General features: G+C 43.1%; 1 protein-coding gene across 1 annotated transcript in view; it reads right to left on the bottom strand.

Annotated features, from left to right (window-relative positions):
• The window catches only part of LOC120038591 (thrombospondin type-1 domain-containing protein 7A-like), a gene marked incomplete at its 5' end in the record, with an annotated part of 29823 nt that extends 9955 nt beyond the window's left edge, over positions 1–19868 (bottom strand). The window contains 7 exons of the mRNA XM_038984289.1: positions 5219–5485; positions 8130–8324; positions 9605–9708; positions 10076–10208; positions 12135–12250; positions 16127–16373; positions 19674–19868. Of these exons, the coding sequence (XP_038840217.1) occupies positions 5219–5485; positions 8130–8324; positions 9605–9708; positions 10076–10208; positions 12135–12250; positions 16127–16373; positions 19674–19868 (1257 nt within the window). The remainder of the gene's footprint in view (positions 1–5218; positions 5486–8129; positions 8325–9604; positions 9709–10075; positions 10209–12134; positions 12251–16126; positions 16374–19673) is intronic.
• Positions 19869–22653: the final 2785 nt, after the last annotated feature.

A 22653-nucleotide genomic window follows, 5' to 3' on the forward strand; every position in this document is an offset into this window, starting at 1 on the left:
AGATGAGATCAGAAGAACAAACACAGTGTTGTCTATTTTCCCTCTATGTCACGTTCTGACCTTTATTTCCTTTGTTTTGTCTTTATTTAGTATGGTCATGGCGTGAGTTGGGGTGGGCAGTCTATGTTTGTATTTCTATATTTTCCTATTTCTGTGTTTGGCCTGATATGGTTCTCAATCAGAGGCAGGTGTTTTGTGTTGTCTCTGATTGGGAACCATATTTAGGTAGCCTGTTTTGTGTTGGGTTTTGTGGGTGGTTGTCTTCAGTCTTCGTGTGTCTGCACCAGACAGAACTGTTTCGGTTTTTCACATTTGTTGTTTTTTGTATTTTGAGTGTTCACTTGTATTAAACAAGATGAACAATTACCACGCTGCACATTGGTCCTCCGATCCTTCTAACTTCTCCTCCTCAGACGAGGAGGAAGACGAAAGCCGTTACACTCTTGGACATTAAAAAAACCCAAAGACTAACAGCGTTATTAGAGGGATGTTTTTGTTGCCCAAATTGATTACCCCCTAATCTAGTTGTATTTGGGTTACTATTCCTAAAAGACCCACAAAAACAACAATTTGGAAACAACTCGTTAACCAAAATGAAAAGACAAATCAAATCAATCCAATTCCTGAGGAACTGACATGTGTAAGTTACAGACACTCTTATGATACAGTAACGCTACTACAGATACACTGCATATTTTGCTTAGTTTTTTTGTGGTTCTATATAGAGCCATTTTGAAACAAGCTATTGAGCCCTTTTGGTTCTATACAGCACCATTTTTTCCAACAGTATACTGTAGCAGAGAAGCTACTGTAAGACAGACAATCCCTCTATATTGTTAGCGGCCGCCCCACTACTGTCATGCCACTGGCAATAAGAGTCTGCCTGTTGGTCACTGCTTCTCAGAACCTGCTATCTCACTCACACTAATACCAGGCCATCACGTCAGAACACACCCATTGATCACTCACTGTCAACCTTTCCAGCCATCCTCGTTATCTGTTTTAACATGGATCCATTCTGCCAAGCCCACGTAAAGCAGGGAATTAAATTGTCACTATAGTACCGTTTACAGACAGACTGTACGGTATGTTGTCTGTGAAAAAAAACAGGCAATGTTTTTTAGAACCCAATTCATACAGTCCCATTTTTACCACATTCTTGCTGTGGTAAGCCTTTTATATCTCCAGTCCACATGCCGACAATCCATTAAATATACACATCACAAAGAAATCCACTATTAATAGTTTTTAGGCAGGTCCTAAGAAACATACGACTAATAAAATAAAAGAATGGCATATTTTGAGTTTGAACTCAATAGTTATTTTGTTCATTAAACAGACAAGACACGCTTAGGCTACCATGATTACAGTCAACACGCATATATTTTATAGCAGGCTTAGAATATAATGAAATATAACAGAATAAAATACCCCCTAAAAATGTCCCACACAATTTACGCCATGGCAACATGTGGAACCGCTGTCATATAAAAAAGTGATATTTTGAAACAGAGCCCAAGGCAAGCCCATGATTGTTTGATCCACGTTTTATCTCTATCACTTCACTTTGTTACAGAGCAGGCATAGGGTCTTACATTGAGAGTATACCACCCTACATCCCACTGCTGGCTTGCTACTGAAGCTAAGCAGGGTCAGTCCTGGCTAGTCCCTGGATGGGAGACCAGATGCTGCTGGAAGTGATATTGGAGGGCCAGTAGGAAGCATTATTTTCCTCAGTTATTGGGTACCGTCTTTCGGATAGAACGTTAAAAAGGTGTCCTGACTCCAATGGCACTTATCATAAGAGTAGGGGTGTTAACCCCAGTGTCCTGGCTAAATTACCAATCTGGCCCTCATGTGATCATGGCCACCTAATCATCCCCAGCTTCCAATTGGCTCATCCACTCACCTTCCCCTCCCTTGTAACTATTCCCTAGGTTGATGCTGTAAATTAAAATGTGTTTTCAGTCAACTTACATGGTAAAATAAGGGTTAAATCAATAAAATCATGATACTAATAGAACATTTCAGCAATCTATACTATTAAAAGCAAGCGAGTCTCGTCATCGAGCAAAATAACAGGCCTACACTTGAATGGCTACATTACTGCATGCTACATGTTTCTGATCATGACTAGGTCAGATCGCGTAAATAAAAGTTTGGGCTTTGATGTCGGCAACACCTTTCAGATATAGAAAAAGGTGGAAAAAAGTTGGCAAGATGCTAATGTTGGCCGAAAAACTTCTTGATTTGAAAGGTGTATACAATGGCTTGTGAAAGTATTCACCCCCCTTGACATTTTTCCTATTTTGTTGCCGTACAACCTGGAATTAAAATAGTTTTTGGGGGGTTTGTATCATTTGATTTACACAACATGCCTACCACTTTGAAGATGCAAAATATGTTTTATTGTGAGACAAACAAGAAATAAGACAACAAAAACTTGAGCGTGCATAACTATTCAACCCCCCCCCCCCGAAGTCAATACTTTGTAGAGCCACCTTTTGCAGCAATAACAGCTGCAAGTCTCTTGGGGTATGTCTCTATAAGCTTGGTACATCTAGCCACTGGGATTCTTGCCCATTCTACAAGGCAAAACTGTGCCAGCTCCTTCAAGATGGATGGGTTCCGCTGGTGGACAGCTATCTTTAAGTCATACCACAGATTCTCAATTGGATTGAGGTCTGGGCTTTGACTAGGCCATTCCAAGACATTTAAATGTTTCCCCTTAAACCACTCGAGTGTTGCATTAGCAGTATACTTAGGGTCATTGCCCTGCTGGAAGGTGAACCTACGTCCCAGTCTCAACTCTCTGGAAGACTGAAACAGGTGTCCCTCAAGAATTTCCCTGTATTTAGCGCCATCCATCATTCCTTCAACTCTGACCAGTTTCCCACTCCCACCAGATGAAAAACATCCCCACAACATGATGCTGCCACCACCATGCCTCACTGTGGGGATGGTGTTCTCGGGGTGATGAGAGCTGTTGGGATTGAGCCAGACATAGTGTTTTCCTTGATGGCCAAAAAGCTCAATTGTAGTCTCATCTGACCAGAGTACCTTCTTCCATATGTTTGGGGAGTTTCCCACATGCCTTTTGGCGAACACCAAACATGTTTGCTTATTTTTTTCTTGAAGCAATATTTTTTTCTGGCCACTCTTCCGTAAAGCCCAGCTTTGTGGAGTGTACGGCTTAAAGTGGTCCTATGGACAGATACTCCAATCTCCACTGTGGGGCTTTGCAGCTCCTTCAGGGTTATCTTTGGTCTCTTTGTTGCCTCCGATTAATGCCCTCCTTGCCTGAGTTTTGGTGGGTGGCCCTCTCTTGGCAGGTTTGTTGTGGCACCATATTCTTTCCATTTTTTAATAATGGATTTAATGGTGCTCCGTTGAATGTTCAAAGTTTTGGATCTTTTTTTTAACCCAACCCTGATCTGTACTTCTCCACAACTTTGTCCCTGAGCTGTTTGGAGAGCTCCTTGATCTTCATGGTGCCGCTTGCTTAGTGGTGTTGCAGACTCAGGGGCTTTTCAGAACAGGTGTATATATACTGAGATCATGTAAAAGATCATGTGACAGTTAGATTGCACACAGGTGGACATTATTTAACTAATTATGTGACTTCTGAAGTGAATTGGTCGCACCAGATCTTATTTAGGGGCTACATAGCAAAGAGGGTGAATTCATGCGCACGCACCACTTTTCCGTTTATATTTTTTTTCATTTTTTTTCATTCACCTCACCAATTTGGACTATTTTGTGTATGTCCATTACATGAAATCCAAATAAAAATCAATTTAAATTACAGGTTGTATTGCAACAAAATAGGAAAAACGCCAAGGGGGAGGAATACTTTTGCAAGGCACTGTAGGTAACCATATACCTTTTAATGTATTTGAATGTTTTTTAATATAACTTATTTTCAATTTTTTGTTTGTAATGATAATACAATAAATTATTATAATTTTTTAAATAATTTAATCCATAGCACGTGTGGGAGCCAACCAGGTAGGTTGATTGTGGTGTTGGAGCAATAGAGCTACAATACCAGTGACTTGTGTATAGCTATAGCACCATCCCTGATCTCCTATGGTTGCTTAAGCTGGGAAAAAAGGCACCGGAATCTTAGTGTGACGTCTAAGGCAGAGTGGTGTTGGAGAGCTACACATACAATAGCAATAGCCAGAGTACAGCAATAGCAATTGCTTGTGACGTCTCATGACGTCACAGTTCTACACCATCAACCACACCACAGGCCCCATACTGCAAGTGAAGCTATGATTCACAGGCATGGGTTTATACAGAGAACAAACACTTTGATAAAGCGCTGCGTCTTCCTCGGGTTAACATGGAAGATACGACAGCACTATGATTCCTACATTTCTTCTCTGCATTGGTTGGATGGCGATGCTGCTGTGTATTCCTGAATGCTAATACTTTGGGAAGAAAGCAGATCTGATGTTCTACGTCTGCATTGCTTGCTGTTTGGGGTTTTAGGCTGGGTTTCTGTATCAGCACTTTGTGACATCTGCTGGTGTAAAAAGGGCTTTATAAATAAATTAGATTGATTGAAATTTGATTGATGTTCCTCTGACAGATTTGGGCTAGGGGCGGAGCGACTGCATCCTGCATCCTCTCCGTTACCACGTTGATTTGTTCTCTATTGAATTTACAATCAAGGGATGCTGAAAAGGACAGTGAGATGAGAGAAACTCTGCACTAACAGTCTGACATCAAATTAGGTCGAACGGAGCCGAATCAATAGAACACGTATGTAAATGATCGAATAATTATTCTCTTGATGGAGAGAACAATGAAACAATGTTCTCTAAATGTATTCAATAAGGGGTTGTAACAAATTGATGAGAATTCCAAAGACCACAACCAAAGTGCTTCCAATTGCATCGTCTTGTATTTCTCTACACTGATCATTGTTGTTTTCTGTAACAGGAAGTGGCCCACTGTGTATGATGATGTCATATCACTGAGCATGCCTTTCATTGGAAATTCAGACACCTTGTATGAATCACAGTGGCTATGTTTAATGCATACAACTTTAAGTGAGTTAATGAGAGATGGTAGAGGTTGACTCACCGTAGCTGTTGCACCATGACAAAGGTAGACTAACCAACATAACATCATCATTCATAGCGAGGTGACTTCCTGCTTATAGACATGAACAATAATAGGATGTTGGTGAGACGCCTTTAGGACTCACCGTGGCTGTTGCACCGTGACGTCTCCACCAGCCTGTTGTCCTGGTCGTAACACACCATGGCCTGGTAGCGGTAGCCCTGGCCACACTCCTTGATGTCCCCTTGGACCTTCATGCCCAGCTGGCCCTCCACGCGCCCACCCTCAGGCAGGATGCAGTCCGACCAGTTCCCCACGGGCTGGGCGTTGTACTTGTTACAGGGGCAGTACTGGATCTCACTGAGGGGGTAGACCTGGTTGTTCTTACACTGGTCTTGCTTTTTGCTCTTTCCTGGGAAGAGTGAAGGGAGGAAGGTAGGAAAGGCGATCAATAAAAACTGATATGCAGTCGGCCTATGTCTAAATCACAGCTCCGGGCCTGCCGGAGAACAGCACATACCGACTGGTCATCGTTTGAACTGGTGAGAGCCCAGAATAGGGTCATTCCGCATTGGCTGCCAAATGATCTGGCCAGAATTGAAATGAACGTTTTAAAAAGCCGGTATCCTGGATCCAGATTAAGGATAGAGATTATCATATATGTTTTTACTCTATCTCCACTATCTTGGACCAGGTGAAAACGCAACGTGAACATATTTGTTTGGACCATGTGAAAATATTTGTTTGTTTCGATAAGAGTCACTTCTAGCAACATGAGCTTATCCTGAAGAATCTGAAGAATCCCAGGGTCCTATAGACTTATCCTATATAATCCTTTAGGCTATAAATTCAACTGACCTCAAGGCATACCATGGAGATTTGTGACACCGGCATCCGACTAAGCGGTGATACTGTCTCACTCGCTCTGGAAACGTAACATCAAAGTCATGTCAAGTACTTAAGTTTCTTTAGGTAGAAAGCTGCTCTTAAAACCTTTTCTCAATAGGGGGGGCGCTGTTCTCACTTTGTAAAAAATCGTTCCCAAATTAAACTGCCTCGTACTCAATTCTTGCTCGTACAATATGCATATTATTATTACTATTGGATAGAAAACACTCTCTAGTTTCTAAAACCGTTTGAATTATATCTGTGAGTAAAACAGAACTCATTTTGCAGCAAACTTCCTGTCAGGAAGTGAGAAATCTGAAATCGGGGGCTCTGTTCCAGGGTCAGCCTATCAATTTGCATGGAATCTATGGGTCTACATGCACTGCATACGCCTTCCACTAGATGTCAGTAGGCAGTGAGAGTTGGAATGGGGTGTACAGCTCTATCTGAGGCCGAACAAGACCTGTTGGAATGACGCGACCACTCTTTCCTTTATTCTGCATGGCGCGAAGGGGACCCCTGGATTGCGTTCTGAAAAGCTTTCGTTATAGGCGTTAGATATATCCGGCTCTGATTTTATTTGATATATATGTTAAAAACATCATCAACTAGTTATATTAAACCGACTTATATCAGTTTATATCAGTTTATTCCGATTTTCGGTATTTTCTTTGTTATGCGTTCTGGTGAGTTGGACACTTCTGTGCCGCATGGCTAGCGTTTGCTAGCGTTCTACAGATGAAGAGGGCATTCTACAACCAAACAACGATTATTCTGGACAAAGGACCCCTTGTACAAGATTCTGATGGAAGATCATCAAAAGTAGGAACAATTTATGATGTTATTTCGTATTTCTGTCGAAAATGTTTAGACGTATATTCCGCCCAGATTTCGGGCGCTGTCTCGCTATAACGTAAGCTGTATGTCGTACTAAAGTTATTTTTAAAAATCTAACACAGCGGTTGCATTAAGAACTAGTGTATCTTTCATTTGCTGTCCAACCTGTATTTTTTAGTTAAGTTTATGATTAGTTATTTGATTAGACGATGTGAGTGTCAGAAATATATCCGGATTATTTTGTGCAGTTTGGCTACTTATTCACATTGTTCAACCACGAATTGTACCGCTAAATATGCACATTTTCGAACAAACCATATATGTATTGTGTAATATGATGTTATAGGACTGTCATCTGATGAAGTTTGAGAAGGTTAGTGAAAAAATGTATATCTTTTGCTGGTTTATTCGCTATCGCTAACGTGCCTTGAATGAATGCGGTTGTGTGGTAGGCTATTGTAGTAAGCTAATATAATGCTATATTGTGTTTTCGCTGTAAAACACTTAAAAAATCTGAAATATTGGCTGGATTCACAAGATGTTTGTCTTTCATTTGCTGTACACCTTGTATTTTTCATAAATGTTTTATGATGAGTATTTAGGTATTTCACGTTGGTTTCTGTAGTTATTCTAGCTGCTTTGGTGAGATTTTGTGATGGTGGCTGCAATGTAAAACTATGATTTATACCTGAAATATGCACATTTTTCGAACAAAACATATGCTATACAATAAATCTGTTATAAGACTGTCATCTGATTAAGTTGTTTCTTGGTTAGTGACTATTTATATCTTTATTTGGTCGAATTTGTGATAGCTACCTATGCAGTAAAATAATTGTGAAAATATGCAGTTGGGTCTTTTGCTATCGTGGTTAGCTAATAGAAATACATATTGTGTTTTCCCTGTAAAACATTTTAAACATCGGAAATGATGGCTGGATTCACAAGATGTGTATCTTTCATCTGGTGTCTTGGACTTGTGATTTCATTATATTTAGATGCTAGTATTTACTTGTGGCGCTATGCTAGGCTATGCTAGTCAGCTTTTTTACTGATGAGGGTGCTCCCGGATCCGGGATGAGTACCAAGTAGAAGTTAACAGAGCTACAGGATCAGATGAAATAGGATCTAACCCTCATACTAACCTTAACCATTAAGGGGATGAAAGAAATTCAAATATCTGAGCCTGTATCAGTATTTAGGGATGACTTCTACTGTACTTGCAAGCTGTGGCCAAATACAGACTCCAGTTACATTGTGCCCCTCCAGAGACAAAGAGGACTAAGTTAGTTAGTTTACTGTACTTGTACGGCCTACTCCAGTCCACTCACCCACTAGCATCCTCTTGCGGGTCTTGACGCCCACACAGTCCTGTGTACAGGAAGAGAACTTGGACCAGGTGGTTAGCTGGCAGTCGTCCTGGCATGGGAGCTGGCAGGGCTGGGTCAGAGAGGGCATGGAGCTGGCAAACTTCAGACATGCTCCCATGTCCGCTTGACCCCCATCTTGCTTCCGGCATGAGACAGCTATAGAAAGACAGAAAGAAAGAAAGAAAGAAAGAAAGGAGAATGATGTGGTGGTGGAGGTTGGGATGGTGTGAGGCAGGAAGCTTTGGTACATGTTGGCCACTTTTTATTGCTGGCTCAATCTCATTTGGCTAATGCACTTTGGCTGCATTTGGAGGTAAACACGACAGTCCCATCACATGTGATCAAGACCTGAAAGTGTTTTAAGTGATGATTAACCTACAGTACTGTCACTGTGCGATCTGGAATGACTCATTGCTAGGTGGTGTGACTCACTACATTGTATTCCAAATTGCACCCTATTTTCTGTAGTGATCTAGTCCAAATTAGTGCACAACGTAGGGAATAGGGTTCAATTTCATGCGCACTCTCTGTGTCTGGTTCTCTCAGTTAGAAACGCACACAGAGGTGAGAACAAGGGTAAGTGATGAAACTGAACATAGTGTAATGTCTATTGACTTTCCCACCCAAACAGACCAGATAGCATTGAATGAGGAGGAGTAAGAGCTCTGTATTGAATTGTCTCTCCACCTGCGTCAATTTCTACACATATACCATTACAGGTAATGGGGCCTAATGTGGAGTGTGAAGACGAAGGTTGAAAAGTGCTCATCATCTGATCAGATAATGGCCTTCTACCATCTTCAAGATGCTAATAGAGGTCTGGTGCAAGGAGTGGAAGAAGAACTCTCTGCCTTCAATTCACTGACTGGCGCCATTTTGTAAATTGAAGTCAGATAGATGCATTGTTGCCACGCTATGTGAAGCTCAACACAAAGCAATCCACCGGAATGGACATTTTTTGTTTGAACCTTAATGTAAATAATCCACGCCTGGTACGGCTAGAGGGAAGAGGTTTGGATAGAGGTTATTTAACCTTCACATCCTCCTCTGAGTCCCAGTGTAACATCTAGAAGGAGATGAAAGATGCATGCAGCCCAAGGTGTTACTTTGATGCATCACTCCCCTGTCCCGCGCTCTTTCAGGGAGTCGGACGGATACACGTGATCACATCAACAATCCCACAACTTTATCAGTCACATGCAAGTTAAAGGCATGTTAAATCAAGCGCAACTCTAATATTTGAAAGTATTTGAAAGACTGTATGAATGCGACCAAGTCTGAACCCTTAGAAGTGTCTGTATCTACCTGTATCCAATAGTTATCAGATTATGGGTAGTCTCTCGTGTCTTTTCTACTATTTCCGGCAGTACAGATTTGAACACTTCGTCCCCAGAATCAAATGGAGTAGCTAGTGCATGCAATATTTTGTTGCTCACCTCTAGCCTGCAGCCCAGGCCCACAGGTCTCCACAGCTCCAGGACTGTCCTGACGCACGGACCAGGGAACCAACTGGCATCGCCGCCACTTGTGTGTCTTCCACCTGCAATACAAGAAACAGAACACAGCTCAGTCATCTTGAGAGTCAAAGTCTTGCTCTACACTCAGAGAAAAAAGGGTTCCAAAGGGTTATTTGGCTGTCCCCATAGGATAACCGTTTTTGGTTCAGGTATAACCCTTTTGGGTTTCATTTAAATTCTCTGTGCAAAGAGTTATACATGGAACTCAAAAGGGTTCAACCTAGAACCAATAATGGTTCTTCAAAGGGTCCTCCTATGGGGACAGCTGAATAACCATTTTAGGTTCCAGATAGCACCTTTTTTTCTAAAATAGTAGTTAACTTGACTCCTCTTTAGTCAAGAGAGACTACATAGTGAGTAGAGTGGTTTTGGATGGTGATGGAGCCTTACCTGTATCCCAGACAGACAGACGGCACCTCACAGTCTCTCTCCTGAGCCAACACCTCCGGACAGTCCTGTCCCCCATTGGCCGGCAGCTGGATGATGATGCGTTTCCTGTTCTGTTTCCTTTTCGCGTTGCCGCCTTATAAAAACCAATAGAAAAGCACTTTATTCACACACTGTCAGAATCAATAGACAGAGACAATAACAGCAGCACTCAAGCAACTTCCATTGGGCCTGGAAGTGTAAAATGATTATGATGAATGCCTGTTACGTACTTGAGAAATGCAAATCACAGTTCCTTGAAAAGGTCCTTGTAAAACAAGTGTGTTTTGTTTGATGTTGACTATTAGCAGCTGTGTGTCATTAACCTTGCTCAACAATGAAACATAATGAAGGAGCACAGTTGGTTCCCAGCTCTCTCTAGTTTAGTGTTCTACAGCAGATCTGTACTTTCCTGACCAGTTCTGAGAGAAGGTAATGCAATCAAGTATGGGATATTGATTGATATGGGCTTATCTTATGTGCTAGTGTCCACCCACCTCAGTGAGGTTATATTGTCCTTACTACAGGAAGTCCATATGTGACTCACCACCTGGATTCGGTCTTATTAGAAATTTGATTTTTTTACATTGGCAAAAAGTAGAGACGCAAAGCTACAAAATGGTATAACATACACCGCATTTTTGAGGAACAATAGGAAGGTTTTTGAAAGTTGAAAGTTGATAAACTTGTTAACTCACTTTTGAGAAAAGGGCCTTTGAATGTTTTGGTACCTACTGGAGAGCTCTCCTTTGTCTATGCCCATTCAGCATTGTTCACACCCTCTTATGCCAGCCCAACCCATCTCTTTAAGGATTACATGTGAGGTCATGTGCTAAACAGTGAGAAGTAAAGATTAAGATTAAAAGTGGTGAAAGTAGTAGCCTACAATAAGGAAAAATTCCAGGTAAACAGAAAGTGTCCAGATAAAAATGTTGATAAAAAAAAAAAAAAATCCATTCAAACGGCTCTCCTATGAAGTCGGGACTTCCGATATACGCCTAGTTTCCTGGAACGGGTCACATGTCTAAGCTATATACAGTACAGGCAGTAATCCATATCTCTATCAGGATCACATTACAGTGGCCATATCCATGTTGCAATGTAGGATCCATAGAGATAGCTAGCTGCAGTAGCTAGCTCCTTCTCATTGGAGAAGGATAAATCCATGACCATATACTCATTGTAAAGCCAGATGACCTGTGTGCCAAATGTGAAATAATACCAGCAAGATTACTAGCAGAGACAGATTAAAGGATAGAAGACTAGGAAAACAAGCCCAGGGACTGTTCTTTAGACTCTATAAAGTATTTCTATTGCAGATGTTTCTGTAGAGTAATCATGTCAAGTATTTCATGAATATAACACTCACTCCGGGGAAATGGAAATCACAGAAACATGTATCCTAACAAGTGTGTTCTAGCTCACAAAGAGGTTGTTGCAGTGAGGGCAAATGGCTTCATAAATGACACGGCACTTTTTGCTTATTAGCTGCATTTGTACTAGTTCTTGATATAGAAAAATGTTGCCAAGCAACAATGCGCGTTCGTTGGTTCCTGTTACGGTTCTGACTTAGCTAATTATTTTCTCAGCTCAAACTGAAACATTTGATGAGGAGAAGAGTAACCATTCCATAACGGTGCAAGTGTTTTGTTTATCAGATTTGTCGGGCCTGTCGAAACCAGAAAGCAAACACTTAACGACAGACCCACTATTATTTAGCATTCTCTGTTGTAAGGAATTCCTTCAAATGCTTTGAAGCGTGTGCTCTTCTCAAAACCACATGGCATAGGCTACATTTCTTGAGCATTTTTGCCATGGACAGACTGCTCTGTATCTGTGTGTACTGTAATGTATACTTGAGAATAATAGGCTGTACCTGCTTGGCATATTGTACATCTCTTGACATAATTGCATTTTTGCCATAGACAACAAACAATATATGTCTGTACTTGAGTGTGTTGAGAGGATGTACATTGTTTTATATCTGTGTATTCTTGAGAATGTTGAGAAGGCTAGTAGGTACCTGCTTTGCATATGGCAGGGCAGGCGCTCCAGTCGCTGTAGGGGGTGACGCTGCAGTCTCTTTTACATGGCAGGAGGCAAGGCCTGACTGTCTCAGGACGAATACTCTCCGGACACCTGAAATTACATGAAATCACATCATCTAGATCACTTGTCAAACTCATCCCACGGAGGGCCGAGTGTCTGCAGGTTTTTGCTCCTCCCTTGTACTTGATTGATGAATTAAGGTCACTAATTAGTAAGGAACTCCCCTCACCTAGTTGTCTAAGTCTTAATTGAAAGGAAAAAAACTAAAACCAGCAGACTCTAGGCCCTCCATGGAATGAGTTTGACTCCCCTGTGCTAGATGCATATGCACAGACACATGATAGAGCCAAAATAACCATACTGCACTGTGTTCAGCTGAGGATGGGGTGCTTGTCACGCCCTGACCTTAGTTTTCTATATTTTCTGTGTTATTTTGGTCAGGTCAGGGTGTGACGAGGGTGGGTATGTGTGTTTTTGTCTTGTCTAGGGTTTTTGTTAATCTATGGGGATTTTGTATGTCTAGGTAATGTAGGTTTATGGTGGCCTGAATTGGTTCCCAATCAGAGTCAGCTGTTTATTGTTGTCTCTGATTGAGGATCCTATTTAGGTTGCCATTTTCCATTTAGGTTTTGTGGGTAGTTGTCTATGTGTTGTTGCCTGTCAGCACTCATTTTTGTATAGCTTCACGGTTCGTTTGTTATTTTGTTAGTTTGTTTAGTGTTCGTTCTTTAAATAAATTAGTATGTACGCATCCCACGCTGCGCCTTGGTCTCCTCTCTATGAGGAACGTGACAGAACTACCCACCACCAAAAGACCAAGCAGCGTGGTAAGAGGGAGCAGCGTTCTTTGGAGAGTTGGACATGGGAGGAAATCCTGGACGGCAAGGGACCCTGGGCACAGACGGGAGAATATCGCCGTCCTAAAGAGGAGCTGGAAGCAGCTAACGCGGAGCGGCGACGCTACGAGGAGTTGGCTCAAAGAGGCGTGCACGAGAGGCAGCCCCAGATTTTTTTTTGGGAGGGGGGGGGACACACGGGGTGTGTCAGAGTCATGTTGGAGACCTGAGCCAACTCCCCGTGCTTACCGTGGCGAGCATGTGACTGGTCAGGCCCCGTGCTATGGGGTGATGCGCACGGTGTCCCCAGTGCGCACTCATAGCCCGGTGCGCTATATTCCAGCTCCTCGCATCTGCCGGGCTAGGGTGAGCATCCAGCCAGGAAGGATTGTGCCAGCCCTGCTCTCCAGACCTCCAGTACGTCTCTACGGCCCAGGATATCCTGCGCCGGCTCTGCGCACTGTGTCTCCAGTGCGTCTGCACAGCCCAGTGCGTCCTGTGCCTGCGCCCCGCACGTGCAGGGCCAAATTCACCACATAGCCAGGATGGGTTGTGCAGGCTCTAAGATCGAGACCTCCAGTGCGCCTCCACGGCCCAGTGTATCCGGTGCCTCGGCCAAGAACAAGGCCTCCTGCATGTCTCCCCAGCCTGGTGAGTCCTGTGCCTGTGCTAAGAACTAACCCTCCTGCATGTCTCCCCAGCCTGGTGAGTCCTGTGCCTGCTCCCAGAGCCATGCCTCCTGTGTGTCTCTCCACTCCAGTGATGATCCATGGCAAGAAGCTTCCAGTGATGATCCATGGCAAGAAGCCTCCAGTGATGATCCATGGCAAGAGGCCTCCAGTGGTGATCCATGGCACGAAGCCTCCAGTGGTGATCCATGGCACGAAGCCTCCAGTGGTGATCCATGGCACGAAGCCTCCAGTGGTGATCCATGGCACGAAGCCTCCAGTGATGATCCATGGCAAGAAGCCTCCAGGAGTGAGACATGGCACGAAGCCTCCAACGGGGGTCTCCAGTCCGGAGCCTCCAGAGACGCCCTGCAGCCCGGAGCCTCCAGAGTCGCCCTGCAGCCCGGAGCCTCCAGAGTCGCCCTGCAGCCCGGAGCCTCCAGAGTCGCCCTGCAGCCCGGAGCCTCCCGAGGCGCCCTGCAGCCCGGAGCCTCCCGAGGCGCCCTGCAGCCCGGAGCCTCCCGAGGCGCCCTGCAGCCCGGAGCCTCCCGAGGCGCCCTGCAGCCCGGAGCCTCCCGAGGCGCCCTGCAGCCCGGAGCCTCCCGAGGCGCCCTGCAGCCCGGAGGCGCCCTTCAGCCCGGAGCCTCCCTTCAGCCCGGAGCTTCCCGAGGCGCCCTTCAGTCCGGAGCCCGCTACGAGGGTCCCCAGTCCGGGGTCGGCGGCGAGGGTCCCCGCTCTAGAGGCGCCACCTAAGTGGGCCAAGCCAGAGGTGGAGCGGGGTCTACGTCCCTCACCAGAGCCGCCACCGCGGAGAAATGCCCACCCAGACCCTCCCCTATAGGTTCAGGTTTTGCGGCCGGATTCCGCACCTTTGGGGAGGGGGGGGGGGGGGGGGGACTGTCACGCCCTGACCTTAGTTTTCTATATTTTCTGTATTATTTAGGTCAGGTCAGGGTGTGACGAGGGTGGGTATGTGTGTTTTTGTCTTGTCTAGGGTTTTTGTTTATCTATGGGGATTTTGTATGTCTAGGTGATGTAGGTTTATGGTGGCCTGAATTGGTTCCCAATCAGAGGCAGCTGTTTATCGTTGTCTCTGATTGGGGATCCTATTTAGGTTGCCATTTTCCATTTAGGTTTTGTGGGTAGTTGTCTATGTGTTGTTGCCTGTCAGCACTCATTTTTGTATAGCTTCACGGTTCGTTTGTTATTTTGTTAGTTTGTTTAGTGTTCGTTCTTTAAATAAATTAGTATGTACGCATCCCACGCTGCGCCTTGGTCTCCTCTCTATGACGAACGTGACAGTGCTTGAATGTGTCAAAATCTAAATGTGTCGAGATGTGTGCATATACCGCTTCTGTTAACGAATGCATATTTGTCTGGTCAAAATAATATCACCGCTTCCGGTATATATCAATACAATTGGTATAAGGAATGCTGCAGGGATTCTCCCAGTATATTGTGAATCATTGGTTTTAGGGCTGCAGATTGAGCCCCTACTGTACATTGCTTTGAATATCATATCCCCCCCTGTAACAGTGTTAACTTGTTCATGTTCTAAATGGTAATGAACTCATTAGCATATCATACCCGTTTCAGTCATGACATTATACGATTTCATTATTTGATATCATGGTATATTAGTATATATCATGGTATATTATATTGTCCCAAACCTAGTGGGTGCGTTAAGTTGTGTCATGTATTAAGTGATAGTAGTTCAGCAGCTGTAACTATGAGCAGCATTGTGCGCTAGTGTGAAGTGGTAGCTGGGTAAAATAAAACCCTGGATGGGAGAATCAGAAACTGCCGGAATAAAACTATCCGAGGCTCATTTCCATACCCAGCATGGGATCTAGCCCTTCCCCAGTCAGCCTAGTAGCTCCAGCTTATCCTGCCAGAATAATGCTTCTATTAAAGCTGAATAAATAAATAGATAATTCAATATAATTCATGTCCCTAAGATGCCCTAAGGGTGGTAGGGAGGAAAAACCCAGATGCTTTAGAACAAATGTCTGGAACCTAGGCAGAAACCTGTCAGGGAACCCATCAGCTTACAGCTATGCAGCCAGTCAGACAGTGATAACAATAGGATTTTGTTCCTTCCATGGACAGATACTGGGACAAATGCTCTGTGCTTTCGTGCTTTGATTTATGCTTAGCAAAGGCTTATTGAACCCTGCATACGTAGTATGCCAAATCAGCCTAAGCATAACCGTTCTACTCGCATTTACTTTCTGTAATTTGCTTGAACAAAAATATTCCTCTCTCACTTTACACAAATATTATATTCATATACTACTTATGTTGGTATTCAGTTATCTTTTTGAAGGAAAAACTTTTACTCTTACAACTTTGGGTGCTTATAAAGCGCTATATAAATACCAAGTATTATTATTTTTATTTTGAAGGTGGAACTCTTACTTAGAAAAAATAAACTCTTATTTTGAAGGAGAGACTCTTACTTTTTGGGTGGCACCTGTCCCACATTGACCCGTACACAGATGACCTTCCGTGTCTGCATCCCCACAGAGCATGAGGAGTCCCCTCCCCCAACTCCGGCCCGAGCCCCTGTGGAGTTGGCAGAGGGGACCGAGGTGTCCTCGATACACTGTCCCCAGGGTCCTGTCTGCCAGTGGTACACAGTACAAGGGTGGTCGTTGCAACTCCGCACCTCCTGGAGAGCACTGCTGTTGGGGCACTGGACCCCGCCTGTCAAATACACAACAACCAAATTATCAATCAATCAAACGTATCTATAAACCCCAACAGCAATTGTCAAAAAGACCCCAAAGAGGAAGCAGAAGCACAAACACCACATTCAAATACAGGAGATACTAATGGGGATCCCTAATAAATACAAATACTCAGTTACATGAGTGTGGTTTGCCTTGATTCGCTGGGAACAAGACAGCTCAGCCAATAGGGTTTATTTGCTAAGCTTCGTAAGTTGCACTGAATATTGAGCCTGAGCTGACAACGTTGTCATCTTATCATAACGAGAAAGTGAGTAAGTTAAGCTGTTTGTCTCTGATCATCCAAGCCTTCTCCACTTCCATTCAATTGATCCATCTGTGTCTTGTGCTCTAAAGATTAACTTCTCTTTTTGGTTCCACTCATTGGGTTAAAAACATTAGTACAGCAGTGTCAGAGCTAAATAAACCAATATTGTCCCTTGGGGGAAAGCAGTCATGGAGATGGAGACAACGGAGATGAGTTGACCCGTTGACCCGGACACCAGGTGGACCACATGTGACCCCTTTTCCACCCCTATCACAGATTGTTGTCATGTGTGTGTGTTGTATCTGTGTGTGTGTGACCCTTAACCACCCCTCACCACGATGGGATGTCAGACATTAGCAGGCTCTGTCACGCTGGGATACCAGACCCCCGAAGGGAAGGTCAACCATTACCAATCAATGCGATCCAGTGGCCAATCAATGAGATCCACCAGCCAATGAAAGTGAAGGACATAACCACCGCGATCCTCCATTCAATGCTGGAGAAGGACTAAGATCAGCCAATCATTGGTGGAGCAGGGGAAAACTGATGAAGCTTACATAGGGAAATGCTTCTGTCTTCAAAAGCCACACAGTGAAGATTTATAATTGACCTCTGTAGCCCCTTTGGGAGCATGTCCTTCAACGGGTCATTTCTAAAGGATGCTATTGACTTTTTTCCTCCAAGAGACATTAGTTAGTCAGGTATGTTGTGTCATTATTAGTACTATGGTTAATTAATGACGTTGTAAAGCCGTATTCGAATGTTTCAGTGTTACTAATAAAACTATTGAACTCTGACTCAGTGTGGATTATTGAATATCTGCTTTGCTGGTAGTGCCATTATTTTCTTTACAAGTCTTGTAAAAGGTCTCTAACCATAAAAATCATGCAGAGGTTATATTATGTTTTCTTATATCCTTTACAATAAAGTACCTCCTTTGCCTCCATGTTACGTGACAGAGCTCTTCGAGTCAAAGTCCCTATAACCTTTCACGACATGTAACACAAGGCCAAGTCTCCCTACAGTTGTTATTAACAGAACTTTAACTAGTGGGTCAAGCTACCTCGGCTAATCCTTTGTGATATTACGAGTGTCCTAACATGGCCTGTTGTAATTACTCTACGGGCTCAACCCCACTTCTCTCTGAGTTGCAATTACCCAGTCGTTATTATTCTGCTATTTTCTCCAATTGACTGCAAAATGCTCTCTCTACTCCCTGAGAGTCTAACTTGAGATCACCGCACCACTTGAATGTTGGCACAAGGCAAAACATTTTACCAATTCATAATTGATGCATCTCTCAAGTCAGGTTTCGGGCCTGAATTGGAAGGTCCTCAATCAGCGTGTGTGATAACAGATGTTCAGTAGAGATGTAGGACGACACTCAACCCACACCTGGCATCTGCCACACACACACGCAGACACAGACACACGCACAGGCACTTACACACACCGCTTGTCGTTTGTCCTGGACAGTGTCTGTCTGCTGAGGGATAGGAAGGCTGATAAATGAAGCAAGGCATTCAGCCTGATTCTCTTTCTGCAGTGACGACGGAGTTACGGTCATCCCCATGCCAGATCATACTAGTATTCATAATGTAGAAATTAGCCTGATTTCAGATGTGTCCATGTAAACAAGATTATTAGGGAAATCGTTCTTCTACCTAAGCATGTAAACATTTTAATCAAACTATTATATTAATCTGACTATCCACAATGTCTTGCTATGGTCCAGTGGAGAATATCTACAAGAACTGTTAAAATCATAGCAGACTATAAAATAGACTACAACATGCTGATCTACTGCCAGGCAATCACACAGCCTAGAGTGGGTTGTATAGAGATGGGTTCTCAGGTCGTGACTGGCAGCTTAGACGGTAAGACTCTAACCCAGAGGCACTCGTTCCATTACTGACCACACTCCCCCTTCCACACTTCTCTTCTCCTTAGGGTTTCAGTCTCCTCTCGTTCAGGTTTCAGACAGCACTTAACACTAAGGAATTCTCTTTACTAGCACTGCGCTGTTGAGGGTCAGTACAAGTTTTACATAGTACAAGCATAACATTATGCTGAGCAGGCAGTGAGGGGAAATAGATTGGTACGCAGGTAGCCATATATCGACTACATACATCAACTTATAACATCTACAGGGCTGAGTAACTACATCTATGGGAACACTGCATTCTAAGGGCATGGGAAATGATAGTACCGAAAAGTGCAGGAACCTTGGGCACCTGCGATAGACCTTAAAGGAAGGTAAACGCAAAGTGGTTATGATTTTTTTGGAACCATCCATACATTTGTGAAAGGTGCAATAAAGAATACTATGCACTAGGGCTCCAAGCACTTCACAACAACGCTCAGATTCTTTGAGCCTAAACATTGAAAATGTAGCTCTAGAGGGTTGTACAGCCATATATCCTACAGTATTAAAGCTTGTTATTCCTTGTGACTATGTCACATCACACAACCTTACCCTGCATCACAGTAACCCAGGCTACAACCTGAGCAGTCGCTGTGGAGGAGGAACATACACAATCATTTATACTATTTGGCTGTTGGAACATAGAAGAGAGGCAGAGAGAAGCAAAGAATGAGGGCATGGTGAAATGCTTGCTTCAGCAGCCTCATATGAGATACCAGATACTCTCCTGCATGCTGTGCAGACCTGGGATCAAATGAAGAAAATGTTATCTTTCCAATATTTTAGCTGCACATGATTGAGCTCATCTGGTGCAACAGAACCAATAGAAAAGTGAAAAGCCTGTCCAGCTACATACACTACAGACAGGCTCTATCAATCATCAATGTACTTGAAAGAAAACAGATACTATTTGAACCCCGGTCTGATGCTGTGTGGCCTGGTCCTAGATCCGTTAGTGCGGTCTTGCCAACTCCCATAGGTAAACTCCTATGTTTGGCATGACAACAACCATTTGAGTCAGCTGTACTACACAGACAGGTCTGGGACCAGGTCTGACGCTGTGCGTTGTGTGATTGTAGTCTCACCTTCCCCTGCGCTGTAGGCCAGTACAGAGCGTGCTCTCATCTGCCTTCCCTCTGTGTTCTTCCCGGAGCAGGTGTGTGAGCACAGGGACCAGGTGGTCCAGGGACTGAGGACACAGTCCTTGGGGCAAGGCACCTCACAGATGATGGGCATGGGCAGGATGGCATCACGGCATAACTGGCGGTCCACATACTCACCTGGAGGCACAGGGAGACAGGAAACACATTATGAGGCTAGCTGAGGATACTGAGAATGTGAAGGTGTCCATATCTGTTACATACACATACAATACAATACACAGTCCGTATCATGTGCCGATATCATCCACAAAATCACATTGCAAAATCAGATCTGGCGCACTTGTTCACATAGACACCTAGCTCCCGAGAGGCACAGCGGTCTAAGACACTACAAACCCTGGTTCGATCCTGGGCTGTATCACAACCGGCCGCAATCGGGAGTCCCATAGGGCGGCGCACATTTGGCCCAGAGTCGTCCTGGTTCGGGTTTGGCTGGTGTAGGCTGTCATTGTAAATAAGAATGTATTCTTTATTCTTCTTTATTCTTTATTCTCAATAAAAATAAATAAATAAAACCCAGATATTGGCTTATGTAAGGAGAGAGGGAGTTTAATAGACAACCCTATAAGAGTACACAAACCACATACAATACTTGTCCACATGTTCACCAAGTCTGAAGGGAAAATACGCATTGGGTATTACGATAAATGTTTACACCATCATGAAAGATTGGTTTGCTTTCTCAGGCAGACGACAGAGCCATTAGACATGAGGGGGAATTAAAACATATTTCAAAACAAGAACATATGAATTAAAGTGGATATTTGCACCAATTTAAAATCGAACTCAGGCAGTGGGGCATTAGTTTAATATTTTAATAATGACTTTGACAGCGCACATAGAATAAAAATGTGCTCATATCCAAATGACTGCATCTCTAATGCATAAGCTAGCTGGATAAAACCTTGTGTATCTCCAACTGTGTCACACAGACATTAAAACCTTTTGTCAATAGGGGGAGCAGTTAGCATTTTTTTTTTCTGGGTGTTGCCAAATTAAACTGCCTCGTACTCAATTCTTGCTCGTACAATATGCATATTATTAATTCTATTGGATAGAAAACAATCTCTAGTTTCATAAACCGTTGGAATTATGTCTGTGGGTGACCCAGAACTCTTTCTACAGCGAAATCCATGACAGGTACTGCGAAGGTCTGAGAGCGAGGCTCTGGTCACAGATCAGTTTTAAAGGTCTGTGTGTATCCTATGGAACGACATGAACTGCACCCGCCTTCCCCTGGATGTCAGTAACCAATGAGAAGTGGAATGGGCTTTCTACGTAGCTCTCAGAGGTTATAAAAGGCCAAGGAGTGAGGGTAGCCTTCTTTTCGACGCTGACCATTACGCAGAGAGGGACCTCAGGATGCCATTTTCAAACGCTCAGTTATCAACGTTAGATGTATCCGTCTGTAATTTAATTCGATATAGGTGTTAGAAACATCATAACGAAGCTATTTTAAACCGAGTTATATCAGATTATGCGAGTATATTGCTATTTTTCGGAATTTCCTCAGTATTGCGTCTTGAGGATTTGGACACGTTGGGGCAAAATAGCTATTGTTAGCTATTGTTAGCTGCTATATCAGAAGTTGAATGCAACGTTTTACAACCAAGCAACGATTCTTTTGGACAAAGGACCACTTGGCCAAGATTCTGATGGAAGCTCGTCGAAAAGTAAGAGCTATTTATGATGTTATTACGTTTTTATGTGGAAAAATGTAAACTCAATAATGGCGACTAGTGACGCCATTATTGCGGCACTAGTCTGGCTGTAACGCACACTGTATGTCTAGTAACGTTAATTTTAAAAATCTAACTCAGCGGTTGCATTAATAACTAATGCATCTTTCATTTCATGTCCAACCTGTATTTTTTTAGTCAAGTTTATGAATAGTTTTCGATAAAAATAGTTGTATTTTCAAGATGGCGCCGGGCAGATTGCTTGAGTAGTTGGACACTATTTCCATTGTGTAAGCACGATTTGTGCCGCTAAATATGCACATTTTCGATCAAACTCTATATGGATTGTGTAATATGATGTTACAGGAGTGTCATCGGAAGAATTCTGAGAAGGTTAGTGAAAAAATTAATGTATTTTGGTGATGATAACGCTATAGCTCATTTTGCCTTGAATCAATGCTCGGGTAACGTTTGCAAATGTGGTATGCTAATATAACGATTTATTGTGTTTTCGCTGTAAGACACTTAGAAAATCTGAAATATTGTCTGAATTCACAAGATCTGTGTCTTTCCATTGCTGTGAGCTGTGTATTTTTAAGAAATGTTTTATGATGAGTAAATTGGTAATACACGTTGCTCTATGTAGTAATTCTAGTCGCTTTGGGGAGATTTGTGATGGTGGCTGCAATTGCAAACTATGATTTATACCTGAAATATGCACATTTTTCTAACAAAACCTATGCTATACAATAAATATGTTATCAGACTGTCATCTGATGAGGTTTTTTCTTGGTTAGTGGCTATTTATTTCTTTATTTGGTCGAATTGGTGATAGCTGGTGATGGAGTGGAAAAATAGTGGAGTAAAAAAAATGGTGTCTTTTGCTAACGTGGTTAGCTAATAGATTTACATATTGTGTCTTCCCTGTAAAACATTTTAAAAATCAGAAATGGTGGCTAGATTCACAAGAAGTGTATCTTTCATCTGGTGTCTTGGACTTGTGATTTAATGATATTTAGAAGCTACAATTTACTTGTGACGCTATGCTAGCTATGCTAGTCAGTGGGGGGGGGGTGGGGGGTGCTCCCGGATCCGGGTTTCTGAGGCGGTAAAAGTTAAGACAACAGATACTGAATCATTGTCATCTTTTTTTATTACATTTTCTTTAATTAACTCATCCACCAACTCCATCTTTGGAGGACAGATCTCTTTTTAGTTTTTTT

The sequence above is a fragment of the Salvelinus namaycush genome, unplaced genomic scaffold, assembly GCF_016432855.1.
Source record: "Salvelinus namaycush isolate Seneca unplaced genomic scaffold, SaNama_1.0 Scaffold2268, whole genome shotgun sequence".
NCBI lineage: Eukaryota > Metazoa > Chordata > Actinopteri > Salmoniformes > Salmonidae > Salvelinus > Salvelinus namaycush.